The sequence below is a fragment of the Nerophis ophidion genome, linkage group LG10 (genome assembly GCF_033978795.1).
Source record: "Nerophis ophidion isolate RoL-2023_Sa linkage group LG10, RoL_Noph_v1.0, whole genome shotgun sequence".
Taxonomy (NCBI): domain Eukaryota; kingdom Metazoa; phylum Chordata; class Actinopteri; order Syngnathiformes; family Syngnathidae; genus Nerophis; species Nerophis ophidion.
This window is the reverse complement of record NC_084620.1, coordinates 46,628,429-46,646,099: the sequence shown is the minus strand read 5'-3', so window position 1 is coordinate 46,646,099 and position 17,671 is coordinate 46,628,429. Positions and strand designations below refer to the sequence as shown.

Genomic DNA, 17,671 nt, shown 5'->3' with positions numbered 1-17,671 from the left:
GGAACACCCCGCTTCGCTGCAGGTCCACAGGCCACGCCCCCTCCACAGCCACAAAATCAGATGGGATGAAGTTGATATTTTTTAACTTGTCCTCCATACCAGATGGTTACAGAAAAGCACAAACTGAATGTTCCGGAAACAATGACTGAAATACTCGACGTCTCCGACGAAGAAGGTAAGTATCTCCAGCATGTGCTCTTGGTCTCACTCTGGTCAATAGCTGCAAAGGATTTGGGTGTTTGGTGCTCCGTTTAGACCTGAGGATGAAGATCTATTCCTCTCAACCCTTATGCTGGGTTGAAAAAGGATTTGAGTAGGAGTGAAGCAGTGTTTTTTATTAGGAACGTTTTCACAGGATGAGGTATTGGAATAGCTCATCGATCAGAGTGAGAAAGAGAAAGTGGTGCGAAAGAAGGTCGAGAGGGAGGAGGAAGTTCAAGTAATTTTAACATTCAAGCAGTGATGGGCAGTCACAAGCTACATGTAGTTTACCTACATTTTCCAGTAGCTTAACCACTTATTTAACGAGTCTTTTAGGGGCGATGGATGGCTGACTAACGCTTATACAGCAGCAACCAGCCTCCGTTGCTACCACTCTTTTACGTCTGTTGCAAGTTTTGTTGATTCTATGTAACTTCTTTATGTATGCTATGGCTATGAGTTTTTTTTCCCTTGGCTTCAGTCTGGACCCCCTTCCTTTGACTAAATATCCCCCCCTTCCCACCCCCCAACCTCCACCCCTCAAACCGCTCAACCACCCTCCAACGTTTACCTGTTTTTCTAATGGGGCCGGAAGTTGGCAGACCCGTCAGCGATCCTCTCTCTGTCTCCCCGCAATGTTTGAATGATCTTGAACGGGATCGTGCTGAAAATCTAATGTTCCCTCCGGGATTAATCTAAATCTGAATATGAATCTGAGTAGCTTCTCCTGTATTTTAGCTACTTTCAGAAGAACGTAGCTACAAGCTTCAAAGAAAGAAAATGGACTGTAAATCCAGGACCAAAAAAACATACATACGGAGAACATCCATGATGATTGGTTGGTGTTTGTATGATGAGTCACAATTGGCTAAGGTTAGGGAAAAACATTACGGATCGGCTAATCAAAGGCAAGATAAGGCAGGTCATCGAAACCAGTAATCATAACAGACATATGCTAATATCACATGACAACTAAGGAGTCAGAGACAGAGGGACGCTTCAAGCTGACCACTCAAAAAATAATAAAACGGGAGGGGAATTCTCACCCGGACAGCTTCCCTTGTAGCTTAGCTACATTTAATGGAGAGTAACTTGTAACTTAGCTTACGGCATTTTCCAAGTAGCTGGCCCATCACTGCATTCAAGGAAGGGCAGGAGGTCAGAAAACTAGGGTCAAGTGCAATCACCGGGTTCTTCTGTGGAAACATTGGCGATGTAAAGAGGGCTAACATGTACAGCAATGGAGACTTGATGATAGTAATAGTGAGGGGCAAAGAGAAACACATTAAAACGTTTATACATTTGTAAAAAAAGAAATGCAGAGGGGAGAAAGGTAGGATCTAGTCCCCATTTGTGGACTGTTGCACACATCGCGTTTTTATGTAAATCACACCATTGAGGGGGTACTATACGCAACTTTTTGCCTCAGTTTTAAAAATGTTGCCCCTTGACGTTCACCAATTTACCTAAGGTGGTGATGGAAAAATGAGAATCAGCAATTCCAAGTCCGAGTCCATGGGCGGTATGGCTCGGTTGGTAGAGTGGCCGTGCCAGCAACTTGAGGGTTGCAGGTTCGATTCCCGCTTCCGCCATCCTGGTCACTGCCGTTGTGTCCTTGGGCAAGACACTTTACCCACGTGCTCCCAGTGCCACCCACACTGGTTTAAATGTAACTTAGATATTGGGTTTCACTATGTAAAGCGATTTGAGTCACTAGAGAAAAGCGCTATATAAATATAATTCACTTCACTTCACTTCTCGCTCGGAAAAGAGTGGAGTGCCATCTCCGAGTTAGGGAGGCGATTTTGCCCCAAATGGAGAAGTTCAAGTACCTCAGTCTTGTTCACGAGTTAGGGAAAAGTGGATCGCGAGATCGACAGGCGGATCGGTGCGGCGTCTTCAGTAATGCGGATGTTGTATTGATCCGTTGTGGTGAAGAAGGAGCTGAGCCGGAGGGCAAAGCTCTCAATTTACCGGTCGATCTACATTCCCATCCTCACCTATGGTCATGAGCTTTGGGTCATGACCGAAAGGACAAGATCACGGGTACAAGCGGCCGAAATGAGTTTCCGCCGCCATGTGGCGGGGCTCTCCCTTAGAGATAGGGTGAGAAGATCTGTCATCTGGGAGGAACTCAAAGTAAAGCCGCTGCTCCTCCACATTGAGAGGAGCCAGATGAGGTGGTTCAGGCATCTGGTCAGAATGCCACCCGAACACCTCCCGGGGAAGGTGTTTCGGGCACGTCCGACCGGTAGGAGGCCACGGGGAAGACCCAGGACATGTTGGGAAGACTATCTCTCCCGGCTGCGATTGATTGAATGCCCTGAGATTACAGACTTAAGTCTTCACCAGTGACCTTCGATGTAGACTGGACTCAGTACTCTGAGAAAAATACCCCAAAGAAGTTCATTAGGTCTTCAAAAAAAGTATGCAATTTGTTATTCTCATAGGTTGTCACATGATCACGTTTGATGATACCCAATTTTTTTGTGCAATCCTACGTAATCTTAGGTTTTTATTCTCTGCAAATCTATTTAGGAGATGACACCATAACTGGAGACGGAGTTGAGTATTTACGAGCTGAGGATCTCAGAGAGCTCGGAGATGACTCTTTACCAGGACGATATCTGGACAGCATGAACTACCTCTGCTTCAACCACGAGGGGCCCCACACTCTCAGGTAAGGCAGACCTAGTGGGACTTTGCGATTAAAGTAGGATTCTAACTGGATCCATTGACGCCATCTGGTTTCTTTGTTGGTGCTGCAGTGCGGAGAAGTCCTTTACGTCCTCTTGTCAAAACTACTACCAAAAACACGAAGGCACTACGGAGGAGATGCTCAATCGTCAGGTAGAGTATGACCCGTGTTGTTTTTACTTTAACTTCTTTCTGGACAACAGCTACCTTTCTAGGGCAGTGTGGCTTAGATGAGAGAGCAGCCGTCCAAAAACTAGAGGGTTCCTGGTACTAATCTACAAACCCAAAACCAGTGAAGTTGGCATGTTGTGTAAATGGTAAATAAAAACAGAATACAATGATTTGCAAATCCTTTTCAACTTATATTCAATTGAAAAGACTGCAAAGACAATATATTTAACATTCGAACTGCAAAACGTTGTTATTTTCTGCAAATTGTAGCTCATTTGGAATTTGATGCCTGCAACATGTTTTAAAAAAGCTGGCACAAGTGGCAAAAAAGACTAAGAAAGTTGAGGAATGCTAATCAAACACTTATACAAGGGACGGCGTGGCGCAGTGGGAGAGTGGCCGTGCGCAACCCGAGGGTCACTGGTTCAAATCCCACCTAGAACCAACCTCGTCACGTCCGTTGTGTCCTGAGCAAGACACTTCACCCTTGCTCCTGATGGGTGCTGATTGGCGCCTTGCATGGCAGCTCCCTCCATCAGTGTGTGAATGGGTAAATGTGGAAGTACTGTCAAAGCGCTTGGAGTACCTTGAAGGTAGAAAAGCGCTATACAAGTACAACCCATTTATTTATTTATTTATTTGGACAGGCTAATTGGGAAAAAGCGGGTGCCATGATTGGGTATAAAAGCAGCTTCCATGAAATGCTCAGTCATTCACGAACAAGAATGGGGCGAGGGTCACCGCTTTGTGAACAGATGCGTGAGCAAATTGCCCAACAGTTTAAGGACAACATTTCTCAGTGAGCTATTGCAAGGTACTCAGGATTTTTACCATCTAAGGACTGGAATACCATCAAAAAGGTTGAAAGAATCTGGAGAAATCACTGCACGTATTATTGAATGCCTGTGACCTTCGATCCCTCAGGCGGTACTGCATAAAAAAAGTGACATCATTGTGTAATGGATGTCATCACATTGGCCCAAGAACACTTCCAAAAACCACTGTCAGTAACTACAGTTTGTCACAACATCTGTAAGTACAAGTTAAAACTGTACTACACAAAGCCAAAGCCATTTATCAACAACACCCAGAAACACCACTGGCTCTGCAGGGTCCGAGCTCATCTAAGATGGACGGATGCAAAGTGGAAAAATGTTCTGTGGTCTCATGAGTCCACATTTCAAATTGATTTTGGAAACTGTGGACGTGGTGTCTTCCGGGACAAAAGATGAAAAGAACCATCCGGATTGATATAGGCACAAAGTTCAAAAGCCAGCATTTGTGATGGTATGGGGGTGTATTAGTGCCCAAGGCATGGGTAACTTACATATCTGCGAAGGCACCATTAATGCTGAAAGGTCCATACAGGTTTTGGAGCAACATATGTTGCCATCCAAGCAACGTTGTCATGGACGCCCCTGCTTATTTCAGCAAGAAAATGCCAAGCCACATCTTACAACTAGACTGGCCTGCCTGTAGTCCAGACCTGTCTCCCAATGAAAATGTGTCGCACAATATGAAGTCTAAAATTCCACAACGGAGACTGTTGAACAACTTAAGCTGTACATCAAGCAAGAATCGGAAAGAATTCCATCTGAAAAGCTTCAAAAATTGTTCTCAGTTCCCAAACGTTTACTGAGTGTTGTTAAAAGGAAAGGCCATGTAACACAGTGGTAAAAATGCCCCTGTGCCAACTTTTTTGCAATGTGTTGCAGTCAGTAAATTCTAAGTTGATGATTATTTGCACAAAAAAAAAAAAGTTTCTTAGTTTGAACATTAAATATTTGTCTTTTCAATTCAATTGAATATAAGTTGAAAATTATTTGCAAATCATTGTATTCTGTTTTCATTTACACAACGTGCCAACTTCACTGGTTTCGGGTTTATTCTCGATAACATTTTCCAGTAAAACTACAGATCTCATATTTCCACCTCATTCACATAATGTTACACAACTTTTTTGTGTAAAATCATGACTTTCTTGAACACAATTAAACAACAGCTGTAAATTAGTACTATATGCCATTAATGGGACGTCTTTATTCATTGATCCATCCATCCATCTTCTTCCGCTTATCCGCCGTCGGGTCACGGGGGCAGCAGCCTAAGCAGGGAAGCCTAGACTTTCCTCTCCCCAGCTACTTCGTCCAGCTCTTCCAAGGAGATCCCGAGGCATTCCCAGGCCAGCTGGGAGACATAGTCTACCCAACGTGTCCTGGGTAGACTATGTGGCCTTCTACCGGTCGGACGTGCCCTAAACACCTCCCTATGGAGGCGTTCGGGTGGCATCCTGACCAGATGCCCGAACCACCTCTTTTGGCTGTGGCGGAGCAGCGGCTTTACTTTGAGCTCCTCCGGGATGACAGAACTTCTCACCCCTATCTCTAAGGGAGACCCTTGTCCTTTTGGTCATAACCCAAAGCTCATGACCATAAGTGAGGATGGGAACTTAGAAAGACCGGCAAATTGAGAGCTTTGCCTTCAGGCTCAGCGCCTTTTTCACCACAACGGATCGATACAGCGTCCGCATTACTGAATACGCCACACCGATCCGCCTGTGGATGTCACGATCCACTCTTCCCTCACTCGTGAACAAGACTTACGCATTGATGTACATCAATATGTATCGTTTTCCCAAATATATTTTGTCCTTTTAGACCACCAAAGTAACCAAAAACTGTGTTTTTTTACAGATTTCTGCACTCTGGAGGGAAACAGAGAGCGATTCGTACAGACTGAGCTGGAGCACAGACAACCTAGACAACATAGCTTTCACTTCAAGCCCCGTCCACACCGGGTATGTACACTTTTGTACATCCAACATGTGTTCCTACGGGTATTTTACTAATTCCGTGAATCCTCTCCGATTATTTATTTTCTTTAGCCAATTCTCTCCGTGCCGTGACCACGCAGACCACAGCAGGTTTTGTCCTTTGCCTTAATTCGATCCTCGTTTCCCAAATTGTGCGAATGCTCAGCCTTCTCTCGTTCGTCTCAGTTTCTTAGTCAGCTTCATGGTCGACGCGAGGGGCGGAGCCATGCGGGGTTGCCGCCACAATGGCCTACGTATTGTCATCCCTCCGAGGAAATGTGGCGCTCCCACGCGAGTAACCTGCAGGCTGGTCAAGAGGCACCGGCTGGCCAGCATGTCACCCATTGTCGAAGGGGAAGGTCTGGCGAGCAGGTTTATCGAAGTGGCGCCCTCTGGGGGCCAGCTCCTCGGGTAAGGATGGGTATTTTTTTTTACCTCTCATTATGTATTTTTAAATGATATCTTGAATGAGAAATCTGCTTATCATTGCAAGGCAAGTGAAAGCATTTTAGAGGTTTAGTTCCTACAGTTGGTAAATGGTAAATAAAAACAGAATACAATTATTTGCCAATACTTTTCAACCTATATTCAATTGAATAGACTGTAAAGACAAGACACTTAACGTTCAAACTCGTAAACTTTGTTATTTTTTGCAAATATTAGCTTCAAAAAAAGCTGGCAAAAGTGCCAAAAAAGACTGAGACACCTGTGGGATGTTCCAAATAAGTGTTTGATGAGCATTCCTCAACTTTATCAGTGTTTATTGCCACCTTTCCCAACTTTGTCACGTGTTGCTTGCATCAGTTAATAATTATTTGCAACAACAACAAAATGTTAATCAGTTTGAACGTCAAATATGTTGTCTTTGTAGCATATTCAACTGAATATGGGTTGAAAAGGATTTTCAAATCATTGTATCCCGTTTATATTTACATCTAACACAATTTCCCAACTCATATGGAAACGGGGTTTGTAATAGTAGGCTTCTATTTTTATTGCTTATTGCTTTTTTGATGTGACAATGACAATAACAAAACAAATGATGAAGCTTTTTAAATATTCTCTCTCTCTCTCTCTCTCTCTCTCTCTCTCTCTCTCTCTATCCCACAGTAAGCTCCACCTCCCCAGTGCCCCTCCCCCTCTCAATGAGGGTGAAAGTTTGGTGAGCAGAATCCTCCAACTTGGACCGCCAGGGACAAATTTCCTGGGGTAGGCTGCATGGTATATTTTCTGTTTTGTCCATGAGATTTTCTGTCCTAGAATCCCGACTTAAGTATCAAATGTATGTTATTACAGTTATATATTATTTGTATTGTGGAAAAAAAAAAGTACTAAAATTAAGAAAACAAAACTATTTTCTTAGATGTAATGTTTTATTCAAGGAAAAAAGAGGTATAATTATAAATAATAATTGGATAGATGGATGGAATCTTCACTAATACAAAGGTAGGTTTTCAAAAAAGAGTTTAATAGAAGTGTTTTTAAGAATAGACATCAGTTTTGCAAAAAAAATTAAGCATTTTTTAAAGAAAAAGTGGTATATTGTCAAAGAAAAGAGTTATATATTTTGTTATATTCTTGTTTTTGTTTATTTTAAATAAAAAAACTATATATGTTTTTAGAAGAAAGCTAGATTTTGTCCAATAGAATAAACCTTTTTTTTCTCCCGAGGAAAGATGCTGACAAAAATGTTACTTTTTTAATACATCTAAAAACATACATACTTGCACAGTAAAAAAACAATGTTTTTAGAAGAAAGCTAGATTTTCTCTGTAGCACCCCTACTGTAGGATAGCAGGTTAGTACAACAATTAAGATTACTAGGTTCTTGGCCGTATAATTGAGAGACTCGAAATGAGACGTTTTGTACTTAGTGGACCACAGAAGAGCTGCTGGCAAATTTATTGCACAATAACAACCAACAACACATGAAGTGTGCTTTTTGAATTGAAAATACCCCCGAAAATAAAATAAAAATAGAGCTCTGTTACAAAAATCAAAATAGAAAAAATAAAAGGAACGTCCCTTTTAAATTTGAATTCTACCCGGGTAGTACTGAATTGAACACTGTCTATATTCCTTTGTTGGGAATCCTTAGTTCCATTGTAATCCGTTATTCCATATTGATTCGGTTCGATACTTGCGATTCTGATGGTGGATCAGTTCAGTTATAGGTCACTGCAGAAGGTGGAAACCGATGTAGCTGGCCACACCACATCCAAACGCTCCCTCTCCGCAGACTAGAGAAGCGCGGATAGGCAATTATATCACCCGCATCCGCGTCACCAAAATCGTCATCCACCCGCCGTCCACCCGAACCAACTTTTTATCAGGACCGTACCCGCCCGCCCGCTGAATTATATCAGAGGTTGCCTTTACCACTCACAGAGTTATTTAAACCTGTTTCTCGGAGTAATGTAGTAAATTGGAGCCACTAACGTTCTCGCAACTATTCAATGGCGTTCATCCTTATGATAAGAATATGCGTGTGCTGTGAAGCCATTGCCTTTAACACCTTCAACAACATGTACGAACCGATTGTAGGTCCAGCAACATGTTGTGTGCAGCTTCCGCAATCACACGTAAGAGATTGAAAGGGATACTGGGTGATACAGAGTACACTGATGGTTGTGATATAAACAACTTTAACACTTACTAATATGCGCCATGCTATGAAGCCACACAATACAAGATTGACAAACACATTTCGGGACAACATCCTCACAGTAACACAACATAAACGCAACACAACTAATACCCATAATCCTTTGTATTCATGACACAACCTGAATATATTTTACAACCCCCCACCCCGTGTTACTGTGAGGATGTTCTCCCGAAATGTGTTTGTCGTTCTTAATTGGTGTGGCTTCAAAGTGTGGCGCATATTACTAAGAGTTTTAAAATTGTTTATATCACATTAGGGACGGCGTGGCGCAGTGGGAGAGTTGCCGTGCGCAACCCGAGGGTCCCTGGTTCAAATCCCACCAAGTACCAACCTCGTCACGTCCGTTGTGTCCTGAGCAAGACACTTCACCCTTGCTCCTGATGGGTGCTGGTTGGCACCTTGCATGGCAGCTCCCTCCATCAGTGTGTGAATGTGTGTGTGAATGGGTAAATGTGGAAGTAGTGTCAAAGCGCTTTGAGTACCTTGAAGGTAGAAAAGCGCTATACAAGTACAACCCATTTATCATTATTTATTTATAACTATTAGTGTACTCTGTGTCACCCAGTATGCCTTGCAGTCGTGTGCAAGTTGCCGCGGAAGCCTCACACAACATGATGCTGGACTGACAAGCAGATCATGTATGATGTAGAAGGCGACAAAGCCAATGGCTTCATAGCGCGCACTAATATTTAATATCTGGGTGACTGCCTGCAGTCATTCAATAGAATAATAGCGTCTACTAATGACTTCTTCGCTTTATGACACGGGTCTTAAATGGCTCTGGGGCGGTTTAGCTCGGTTGGTAGAGTGGCCGTGCCAGCAACTTGAGGGTTGCAGGTTCAATTCCCGCTTCCACCATCCTAGTCACTGCCGTTGTGTCCTTGGGCAAGACACTTTACCCACCTGCTCCCAGTGCCACCCACACTGGTTTGAATGTAATTTAGATATTGGGTTTCACTATGTAAAGCGCTTTGAGTCACTAGAGAAAAAGCGCTATATAAATATAATTCACTTCACTCTTTGAATGGCAAAGGGTACCGATCCCGGAACCATGTATATCAAATGTCTCCGGATGGTTCAACCGCCACCCGCCCGAATCTAATTAAAATCTATTTTTTCGTCATGTCAACCGCCCGGATGAGACCGCAAACCGCTCATCTCTACCGCGGACTCTCACTCACTGGGACTGGCTCGCCATCAAACTCAAGTCCAGCTTGGAACCAGACTTCAGGATCACACAAAAAACCAATCTGCACATAGCAGTACAGAATGTAATCAATTACAATACTCTTTTTACTCTTAGTTCTCTTCCATATGGTTCTCTTCCATCCATCCATCCATCCATTTTCTACCGCTTATTCCCTTTTTTGGGGTCGCGGGGGGCGCTGGCGCCTATCTCAGCTACAATCGGGCAGAAGGCGGGGTACACCCTGGACAAGTCGCCACCTCATCGCAGGGCCAACACAGATAGACGGACAACATTCACACTCACATTCACACACTAGGGCCAATTTAGTGTTGCCAATCAACCTATGGTTCTCTTCCATATGGTACCATATTAACTTCCATATGGTAACATATTAACTTCAATTTTAAAACAATTAAATTAACTTCAATTTTAAATCAATAAACACAGTTATCCATTTTAACCATTTAGTCATGGACATATGAATACTGGTCGGTTCACACTGTACTCCATATAAGTCTGTAAGACTTTAACAGGAGCATCAAATCATGAAAACTATAGTAGCTTCACTTCTTACTTAATAATTCAATGAATGAAATGAGTTACATCCATTTAACGATTTTTACATTTATATCTTTAAATTATGAACCGTGAAATATACCTTTTTAAACCATCACAGAATAAAATAAATGATTATTTAACTGACATCACATTTTGGTCATCATGTATTATAATGATTATCATTTCAACTGCATCAATTGAATAGATGAAATGTATCAACAGTTCCCATTTAAAGGGGAATATTATCACAATTTCAAAAGGGTTAAAAACAATAAAAATCAGTTCCCAGTGGCTTGTTGTATTTTTTTTCAAAATTTTACCGGTCCAGGAATGTCCCTAAATAAAGCTTTAAAGTGCCTTATTTTCGCTATCTTCAAAACCACTATCCATTTTCCTGTGATGTCACACAGTGCTGCTAATGCAAACAAACAATGGGAATACCACAGCAAGATATAGCGACATTAGCTCGGATTCAGACTCGGATTTCAGCGGCTTAAGCGATTCAACAGATTACGCATTTATTGAAACAGATGGTTGGAGTATGAAAGTATTGAAGAAGAAACTGAAGCTATTGAGCAATTAGCTATTGACACTTTTCATTGCCATAGCATGGCAAAATAGCTGCGTTAGCATCACCGGTAAAATGGGCGGACCAAACGATCAGGACTTTCGCATTTTGTGATAATGGAGCAACTTAAATCCGTCGATTGGTAAGTGTTTTTTTTTTCGCATTAAATGTGGGTGGAAGGAAACATAATATAGTTGCAAATGCATCTGCAGGTTATCCATACATCTCTGTGCCATGTCTGTCATCGCCGGTAAATAGCATGTTAGCATCGATTAGCATAGCATGTTAGCATCGATTAGCTGGCAGTCACGCCGCAACCAAATATGTCTGATTAGCACATAAATCAACAACAAAACTCACCTTTTGTGATTTTGTTGACTTTATCGTTGCAAATGCATCTGCAGGTTATCCATACATCTCTGTGCCATGTCTGTCATCACCGGTCAAATGTGAAAACACTACAGCACATTCAATGGGGGTCTGGCAGCAGACAATTTCGCATCTTCGGTGCAACTTGAATCCCTCCCTGTTAGTGTTGTTACACCCTCCGACAACACACCGACGAGGCACGATGTCTCCAAGGTTCCAAAAAATTGTCGAAAAAACGGAAAATAACAGAGCTGAGACCCGTGTGTGTAATGTGTAGAAAATGAAAATGGCGGCTGTATTACCTCGGTGACGTCACGTTCTGACATCATCGCCACCAGAGCAATAAACAGAAAGGCGTTTAATTCGCCAAAATTCACCCATTTAGAGTTCGGAAATCGGTTAAAAAAAAAAAGGTATTTTTTCTGCACCATCAAGGTATATATTGACGCTTACATAGGTCTGGTGATAATGTTCCCCTTTAAGCAGCATGAGAAGGATGTTTTAGCAGCATTGGAATGAATGCAGCTCCTCTGCTCACTACATGAGGTTGAACACAGTAACATCAAATAAACCTCTCTTTTACACAAAGCAAAAATTCAACTGCAACATGCTAACATGTCACAAGGCATTCTCTCAAGACATCATATTACTCCAATTGGTTTCGTACATATTAATTCAATGTCTTTTTATCAGATTCCTCTCTTTAGCATTAACAGGGTGGCTAGGCTAACAGGCTTGCTAACAGCAATGTACTGTAGGCCTCACTCATTAATTAACACTTACTGGAGTTCTCAGCAGCACAAAGCACAGCAATCCAACTCCCACTGGAACCCAGCTATCTTATGTTGCTTTTCCAACACTCTGTCACAGAAGTAACAAGTGTTTTTAACTTTTAAACATTGTCTTTGAAATACAATGATATGACTCATGTCCTCACTCTGTGACGTTCAGTGAAGAAGTGACTGGAATAACAAAGGCGCATGCGACCTTTACTTGCCGACGTGGGAATAACGTGCTGTGTGCATGTATCATTAGTTTAACCCGGTAGTGAATACAAGACTTTGACACATCCTAAATTAACATTTTAAGTGACCAAAATGACTTTGGCACACCATAACTTAGAAATAAATAATAGGAGAATATATTCCATCCATCCATCCATCTTCTTCCGCTTATCCGAGGTCGGGTCGCGGGGGTAGCAGCCTAAGCAGGGAAGCCCAGACTTCCCTCTCCCCAGCCACTTCGTCTAGCTCTTCCCGGGGGATCCCGAGGCGTTCCCAGGCCAGCTGGGAGACATAGTCTTCCCAACGTGTCCTGGGTCTTCCCCGTGGCCTCCTACCGGTTGGACGTGCCCTAAACATCTCCCTCGGGAGGCGTTCGGGTGGCATTCTGACCAGATGCCCGAACCACCTCATCTGGCTCCTCTCGATGTGAAGGAGCAGCAGCTTTACTTTGAGTTCCTCCCGGATGACAGAGCTTCTCACCCTATCTCTAAGGGAGAGCCCCGCCACACGGCGGAGGAAACTAATTTCTTATGACCATAGGTGAGGATGGGAACGTAGATCAACCGGTAAATTGAGAGCTTTGCCTTCCGGCTCAACTCCTTCTTCACCACAACGGATCGGTACAACGTCCGCATTACTGAAGACGCCGCACCGATCCGCCTGAATATATTAGTGACACAATATTTCCATATGGGTTACATCTCCAATAGAATAAATCTTTTTTTTTTTCACCAAGAAAAGATGTTGAGAAAACTGCTACTTTTTTAAATAAATCTAAAAATACATATATTTGCAAAATTAACACTTGTGGTCAGAAGTGAAACACTTTGGACTATCAACCAATATAAGAGTCCTGTTATCAGGAGATCAACACGCTGGCATATTCTCAGAGCAACTACTTCCGAGGGGAAATAGAAAGACCTTGATGGTCTGTTTGTAGAAACCCAGCCTAGGTCATTTCATCAACGCTGTCTTCCCAGACATAATGCAAAACTAACACAAAATTCCAAGACCAAAACTGGCTCAGTCAAGGAGCTGAACTCTCTCTTACGAATGGTACAGTTGATGAGCTGAACCATAGACTCTTAAATCATCTGTCAAGAGTTAAACTTGTCTACAAATCCATTGAAAGCATGAAAGATCCAGAGGAAGATGTAAATTACCCTACGGAAATCCTTATTTTTGAGCTGCACCTGGTCTTCCGCCTTACTCTCTTACCTTAAGGTTGGTACACCTACTATGCTTCTTCGAAACCTTGATACCCAAACCTTTGCTGACAGTCAAACGGCTTCTTCTAAGAGTTATCAAAGCAAATGTGATGACAGGCAAAGCCACAGGAACCAATGTCTTCATTCCAAGAATACCTCTGATCCCATCAGACTTGTCGTATGAATTCAAACGTCTTCAGTTCCGAGTCTAATTTAGTTTTGCCATGACCATACACAAAGCCCAGGTACGATATCTTAAAGATGTTGGACTTCGCCAGGATGAGCCAGTCTTTTCACACGGCCGGCTTCATGTTCGGTGTTCCAGAGTCGGAATCCCCACAAATCTTTTCATCTCCTCAGCAACCAAAACTACAAAGAATCTCGTCTACCCCAAAGCCTTAGACAACTGAACTTCGAGTCCTCTATCCAGCTTTTCCTATCATCTAATAGAATGTTAAACCAAAATTATATTTTACCAAATTCAGTCATTGCCCTCAAGCATGCTGCCATCAAGTGGAAGGGGTGAAGAGTAACCACTATCATCGACTTCGATTTAGACTTAGACTTAGACTTAGAATTCGTTTTTTATTGTCATTCAAATTTGAACTTTACAGTACAAATAAAAACAACATTTTGTTGCATAGCTCTTGGTAATGCAGAATTTAAAAAAAGCAATAAGGTGCAGATATAAATAAATAGATTACTGTACAGATAAATCCATTGCACTTTTTCACATGCGTCCATGTTTATGGATGTATGTTATATTGTCTTTTTTATTCCAGCGAGTTAATCCATTTTGGGGGGAGTTGGGGGGATAATTTAATTATGATGCGTTCAAGAGTCTTACGGCCTGAGGGAAGAAGCTGTTAACAGAACCTGGAGGTTCTGCTACGGAGGCTGCGGAACCTCTTTCTAGAGTCCAGCAGTGAAAACAGTCCTTGGTGGGGTTGGGAGGAGTGTTTGCAGATTTTCTGAGCCCTGGTCAGGCAGCGGCTTTTTGCGATATCCTGGATACGAGGAAGAGTGGTCTTGATAATCTTTTCCGCCGACCTCACCACTCTCTGGAGAGACTTCCAGTCTGAGGCATTGCAGGCCCCAGTCCAGACAGATCTACATATTAGTAAAACTGAAGCATGCCACAAAAGTACCGTCGGACTATGACCTGATGGCCCAGGCAACGCCGGGTACGCCTGCTAATATTTTGATAAATACGGGGAAAATCATGCGTACTCGTAAACGCCGCATACAACAACAACACACATGGCTGTAGATGCAAAGTTAAATCATTCAATGAAACCTTACTCGGGCAAAAACCGATACATATTCATCTGGTAGAGTCTTGATACCAATGTCCTTGACCAAGCCACACACAAAACAAGTTGTAGGGTTCCATGCTTTTCTAAATTTTCATCTACTTTGTTGCGTAGAATGATGTCTGGAGCACAAGATAGTTCGACATGTCTTGGAACTCTACGTTCGGGTAATTCTTGATATCACCCGACAAACCATTTTTTGACAAATTATAGGGAAAGATTCAATTGCACAGTTGGATTGCGTACTCAGATGTGTTGTGCGATGCAAGAGCAGCCATGGCTTTGTTGGCCACCAATTATTTTTCACTTCCGGAATGAAGTCACACGTCTGATTACAAGTAATAAATGTTTTGGGGACGGGGGACGATTGAGGCAGTTTTTAAACAAGTTTGAACTGTAGATTTTGTAGGGAGTGGTTGAAGATCTCAATGAAGACTGCAGCTAGCTGACTTCATTTGGAGTAACCAACAAGTTTCTCCCGCTATTCCAGTCCCGTCATCGTGGAGGTGCCGCACTTTGCTTCCTTGCGAGGGGGTGAACGAGAACTTGTCATCTTGAGGAGCGAGACGGGGGACGGCTGGAAGGAACACCACTGCGAATATACCCAGGAAGAACTCAACCAGTTCCTCAACAGCATGGATGAAGGTCTTTCCTGATCCGTTTTTTCTTACAACTAAAGACTACCCTGTTCTTAAACTGATGCCCCTGCAGAACTGGACTCCCCGGAAGAGCTCCAGAAGAAGCGCATTTGCCGCATCATCACGAGAGATCTACCGCAATACTTCGCTGTGGTATCCCGTATCAGACAAGATAGCATTCTCATCGGTCCAGAAGGAGGTGTGCTGAGCAGCACCGTAGTGCCCCAAGTGCAAGCAGTTTTTCCAGAGGGGGCCCTAACCAAAAGGATCCGGGTCGGCCTACAGGTAATGGATATTTTGTCAATTTTTCAGACTTGTATTCAACATTTGGTGATCATTTGAGGAAAAAAAATACAAAAAAGCAACCCCCCGTTCGAAAAAAAATTATATTTTTTAATGATAAAATAATTATATTTAGGTATGTAGAAGGTTAAAATATGTAATCATATTTGTCCATAGTTGCTGTATTTTCTGGACCATAGGGCGCACCGGATTACAAGGCGATGAATGATCTATTTTCTATATTTTTTCATATATATTTTTTATTCAGGATGCACCTTTTTGTGGGCGGTCTTATTTACGTGGCTCACCTTCGACAGCGTCCTTTCTCCGTCATCTTTGTTGTAGCGGTGTAGCGTGCAAGGACAGGAGTGGAAGAAGTGTCAAAAGATGGCACTCACTGTTTTAATGACATTCAGACTTTATTTAAATCAATGACGGAGCAGCATGTTCCCATCCGCCGGAAATGTGTCCCGTGTAAAACCGTCCGACCAAAACTCTAATAACTAAAGTTCCTTGGGTGAATAATGTAAACTCACTACACCGGTATGTTTTAGCGCTTTCATGGCGAGTTCACTGACAGTTATAAGTAACAACTTTACACTACTTTATATTAGAAATGGCAACAGCGGAGGATGAATGTCCCAAAACAAGAAGATAGAGAAAAAAAGAAAATTATTAATTCCTGGACTACAATGGCAGACTTGTTCAAATTTTCAGGACTTATGCAGATCCCAAATACAGATCAGCAAGTACCAAAATGTATGAAACATTGCTTTTGTATAATATTGCGAAACAAAACGCCAGATAATATGTCTTACCTTATACACACACCATATTAATACTCGTATGTTGAAGCACAGTACAATTCATCAGGCGGCGCGGCTTCATGGCTTACCAAAGTCGTACTTAAACATTTTGATGGATTTTTGAGCACCGAGTGTGATGTTCTATATTTTCAATGGAACATATAAAATGTTGGTGCTGTTTACTTGTACAGTATCTCTTATGTGTGACTGCCATCACATTGCAGTCTACACATATCTCTTATGTGTGACTGCCGTCTACTGGTCACACTTATAATTCCACCATGTACCAAATAAAATAGCTTCGAGGTCGGTAGGCACTACCAAAATGATTCCGTATATTAGGCGCACCGGGTTATAAGGCGTACTGTCGAGTTTTGAAAGGATTTCAAATGTGCCTTATATTACGACAAATACAGTAGCTTTAATTATTTATCATCTTGCAAACGTTGACAGCCCTAGTTATATTAAATACATATTTTTATGTGAATAAATTTGATATTCTTGGAAAAGAAAAAAAAATTAAATATGTTTTTATTCTAAAAATGTAATGTTAAAGAGTCCAATATTTTAAGAAAAAGGCCTAACTCTTTCAGTGAAAAGAATAATCTATTTTGCAAGAAACAAGTCTGCTATGTTGGTAAAAATTTGAATATAAGATGTACATTTCAAATGAAAAAAAAAAAACTACACATATTTTAAAAGTAATATCACAACTGTTGAAATGTACAAAATAGGCCCAGTCTGTAGGTGTTGACGTTGTCCAGAGGACCATCAGGAACAAGTCCAGCTTCAGCCCCATCGTCACCCTGGAGCCGCGTCGACGGAAGTTCCACAAACCTATCACGGTGACCATGCCGGTCCCAAAAGAGTACTCTGACCTGGCGGGTCTCCAGCACGGTTTGGGACGAGACACGCCAACACTACGACTGCTGTGCAGCATCACAGGTAAGAGCACCACAAGCGTACTGACATATTGAACTTTAATTATAGGTGGCACGCTTGATTTGATTGTCTTTTCCCCGGCAACCCAAAATGTTTTAAGGAGCCATATTGGACCAGAAATACAAAAAAAAAAAAAATCCGTCTGGAGCCATAAAAGATTAAAAGCCTTATATTAGTCTTTTAATGAAGGCAAGACATGGTGTAAGTGTATATATTAGCTATACAAGCCTACTATCAAAATTACT

The 17,671-nt window shown here is 42.2% G+C and overlaps 1 protein-coding gene across 6 annotated transcripts in view; it reads left to right on the top strand.

The window, feature by feature from the left end:
- LOC133560904 (ankyrin-2-like) overlaps positions 1-17,671 on the top strand; it is a 148,913-nt gene that overhangs the window by 102,137 nt on the left and 29,105 nt on the right. For all 6 annotated transcript variants that reach the window (XM_061913933.1, XM_061913934.1, XM_061913932.1 and 3 more), the window contains 10 exons: positions 103-175; positions 2,740-2,881; positions 2,970-3,051; positions 5,763-5,866; positions 5,954-5,992; positions 6,068-6,292; positions 6,992-7,090; positions 15,249-15,403; positions 15,470-15,681; positions 17,219-17,429. In XM_061913933.1, coding sequence (XP_061769917.1) covers positions 103-175; positions 2,740-2,881; positions 2,970-3,051; positions 5,763-5,866; positions 5,954-5,992; positions 6,068-6,292; positions 6,992-7,090; positions 15,249-15,403; positions 15,470-15,681; positions 17,219-17,429 — 1,342 coding nt within the window. The remainder of the gene's footprint in view (positions 1-102; positions 176-2,739; positions 2,882-2,969; positions 3,052-5,762; positions 5,867-5,953; positions 5,993-6,067; positions 6,293-6,991; positions 7,091-15,248; positions 15,404-15,469; positions 15,682-17,218; positions 17,430-17,671) is intronic.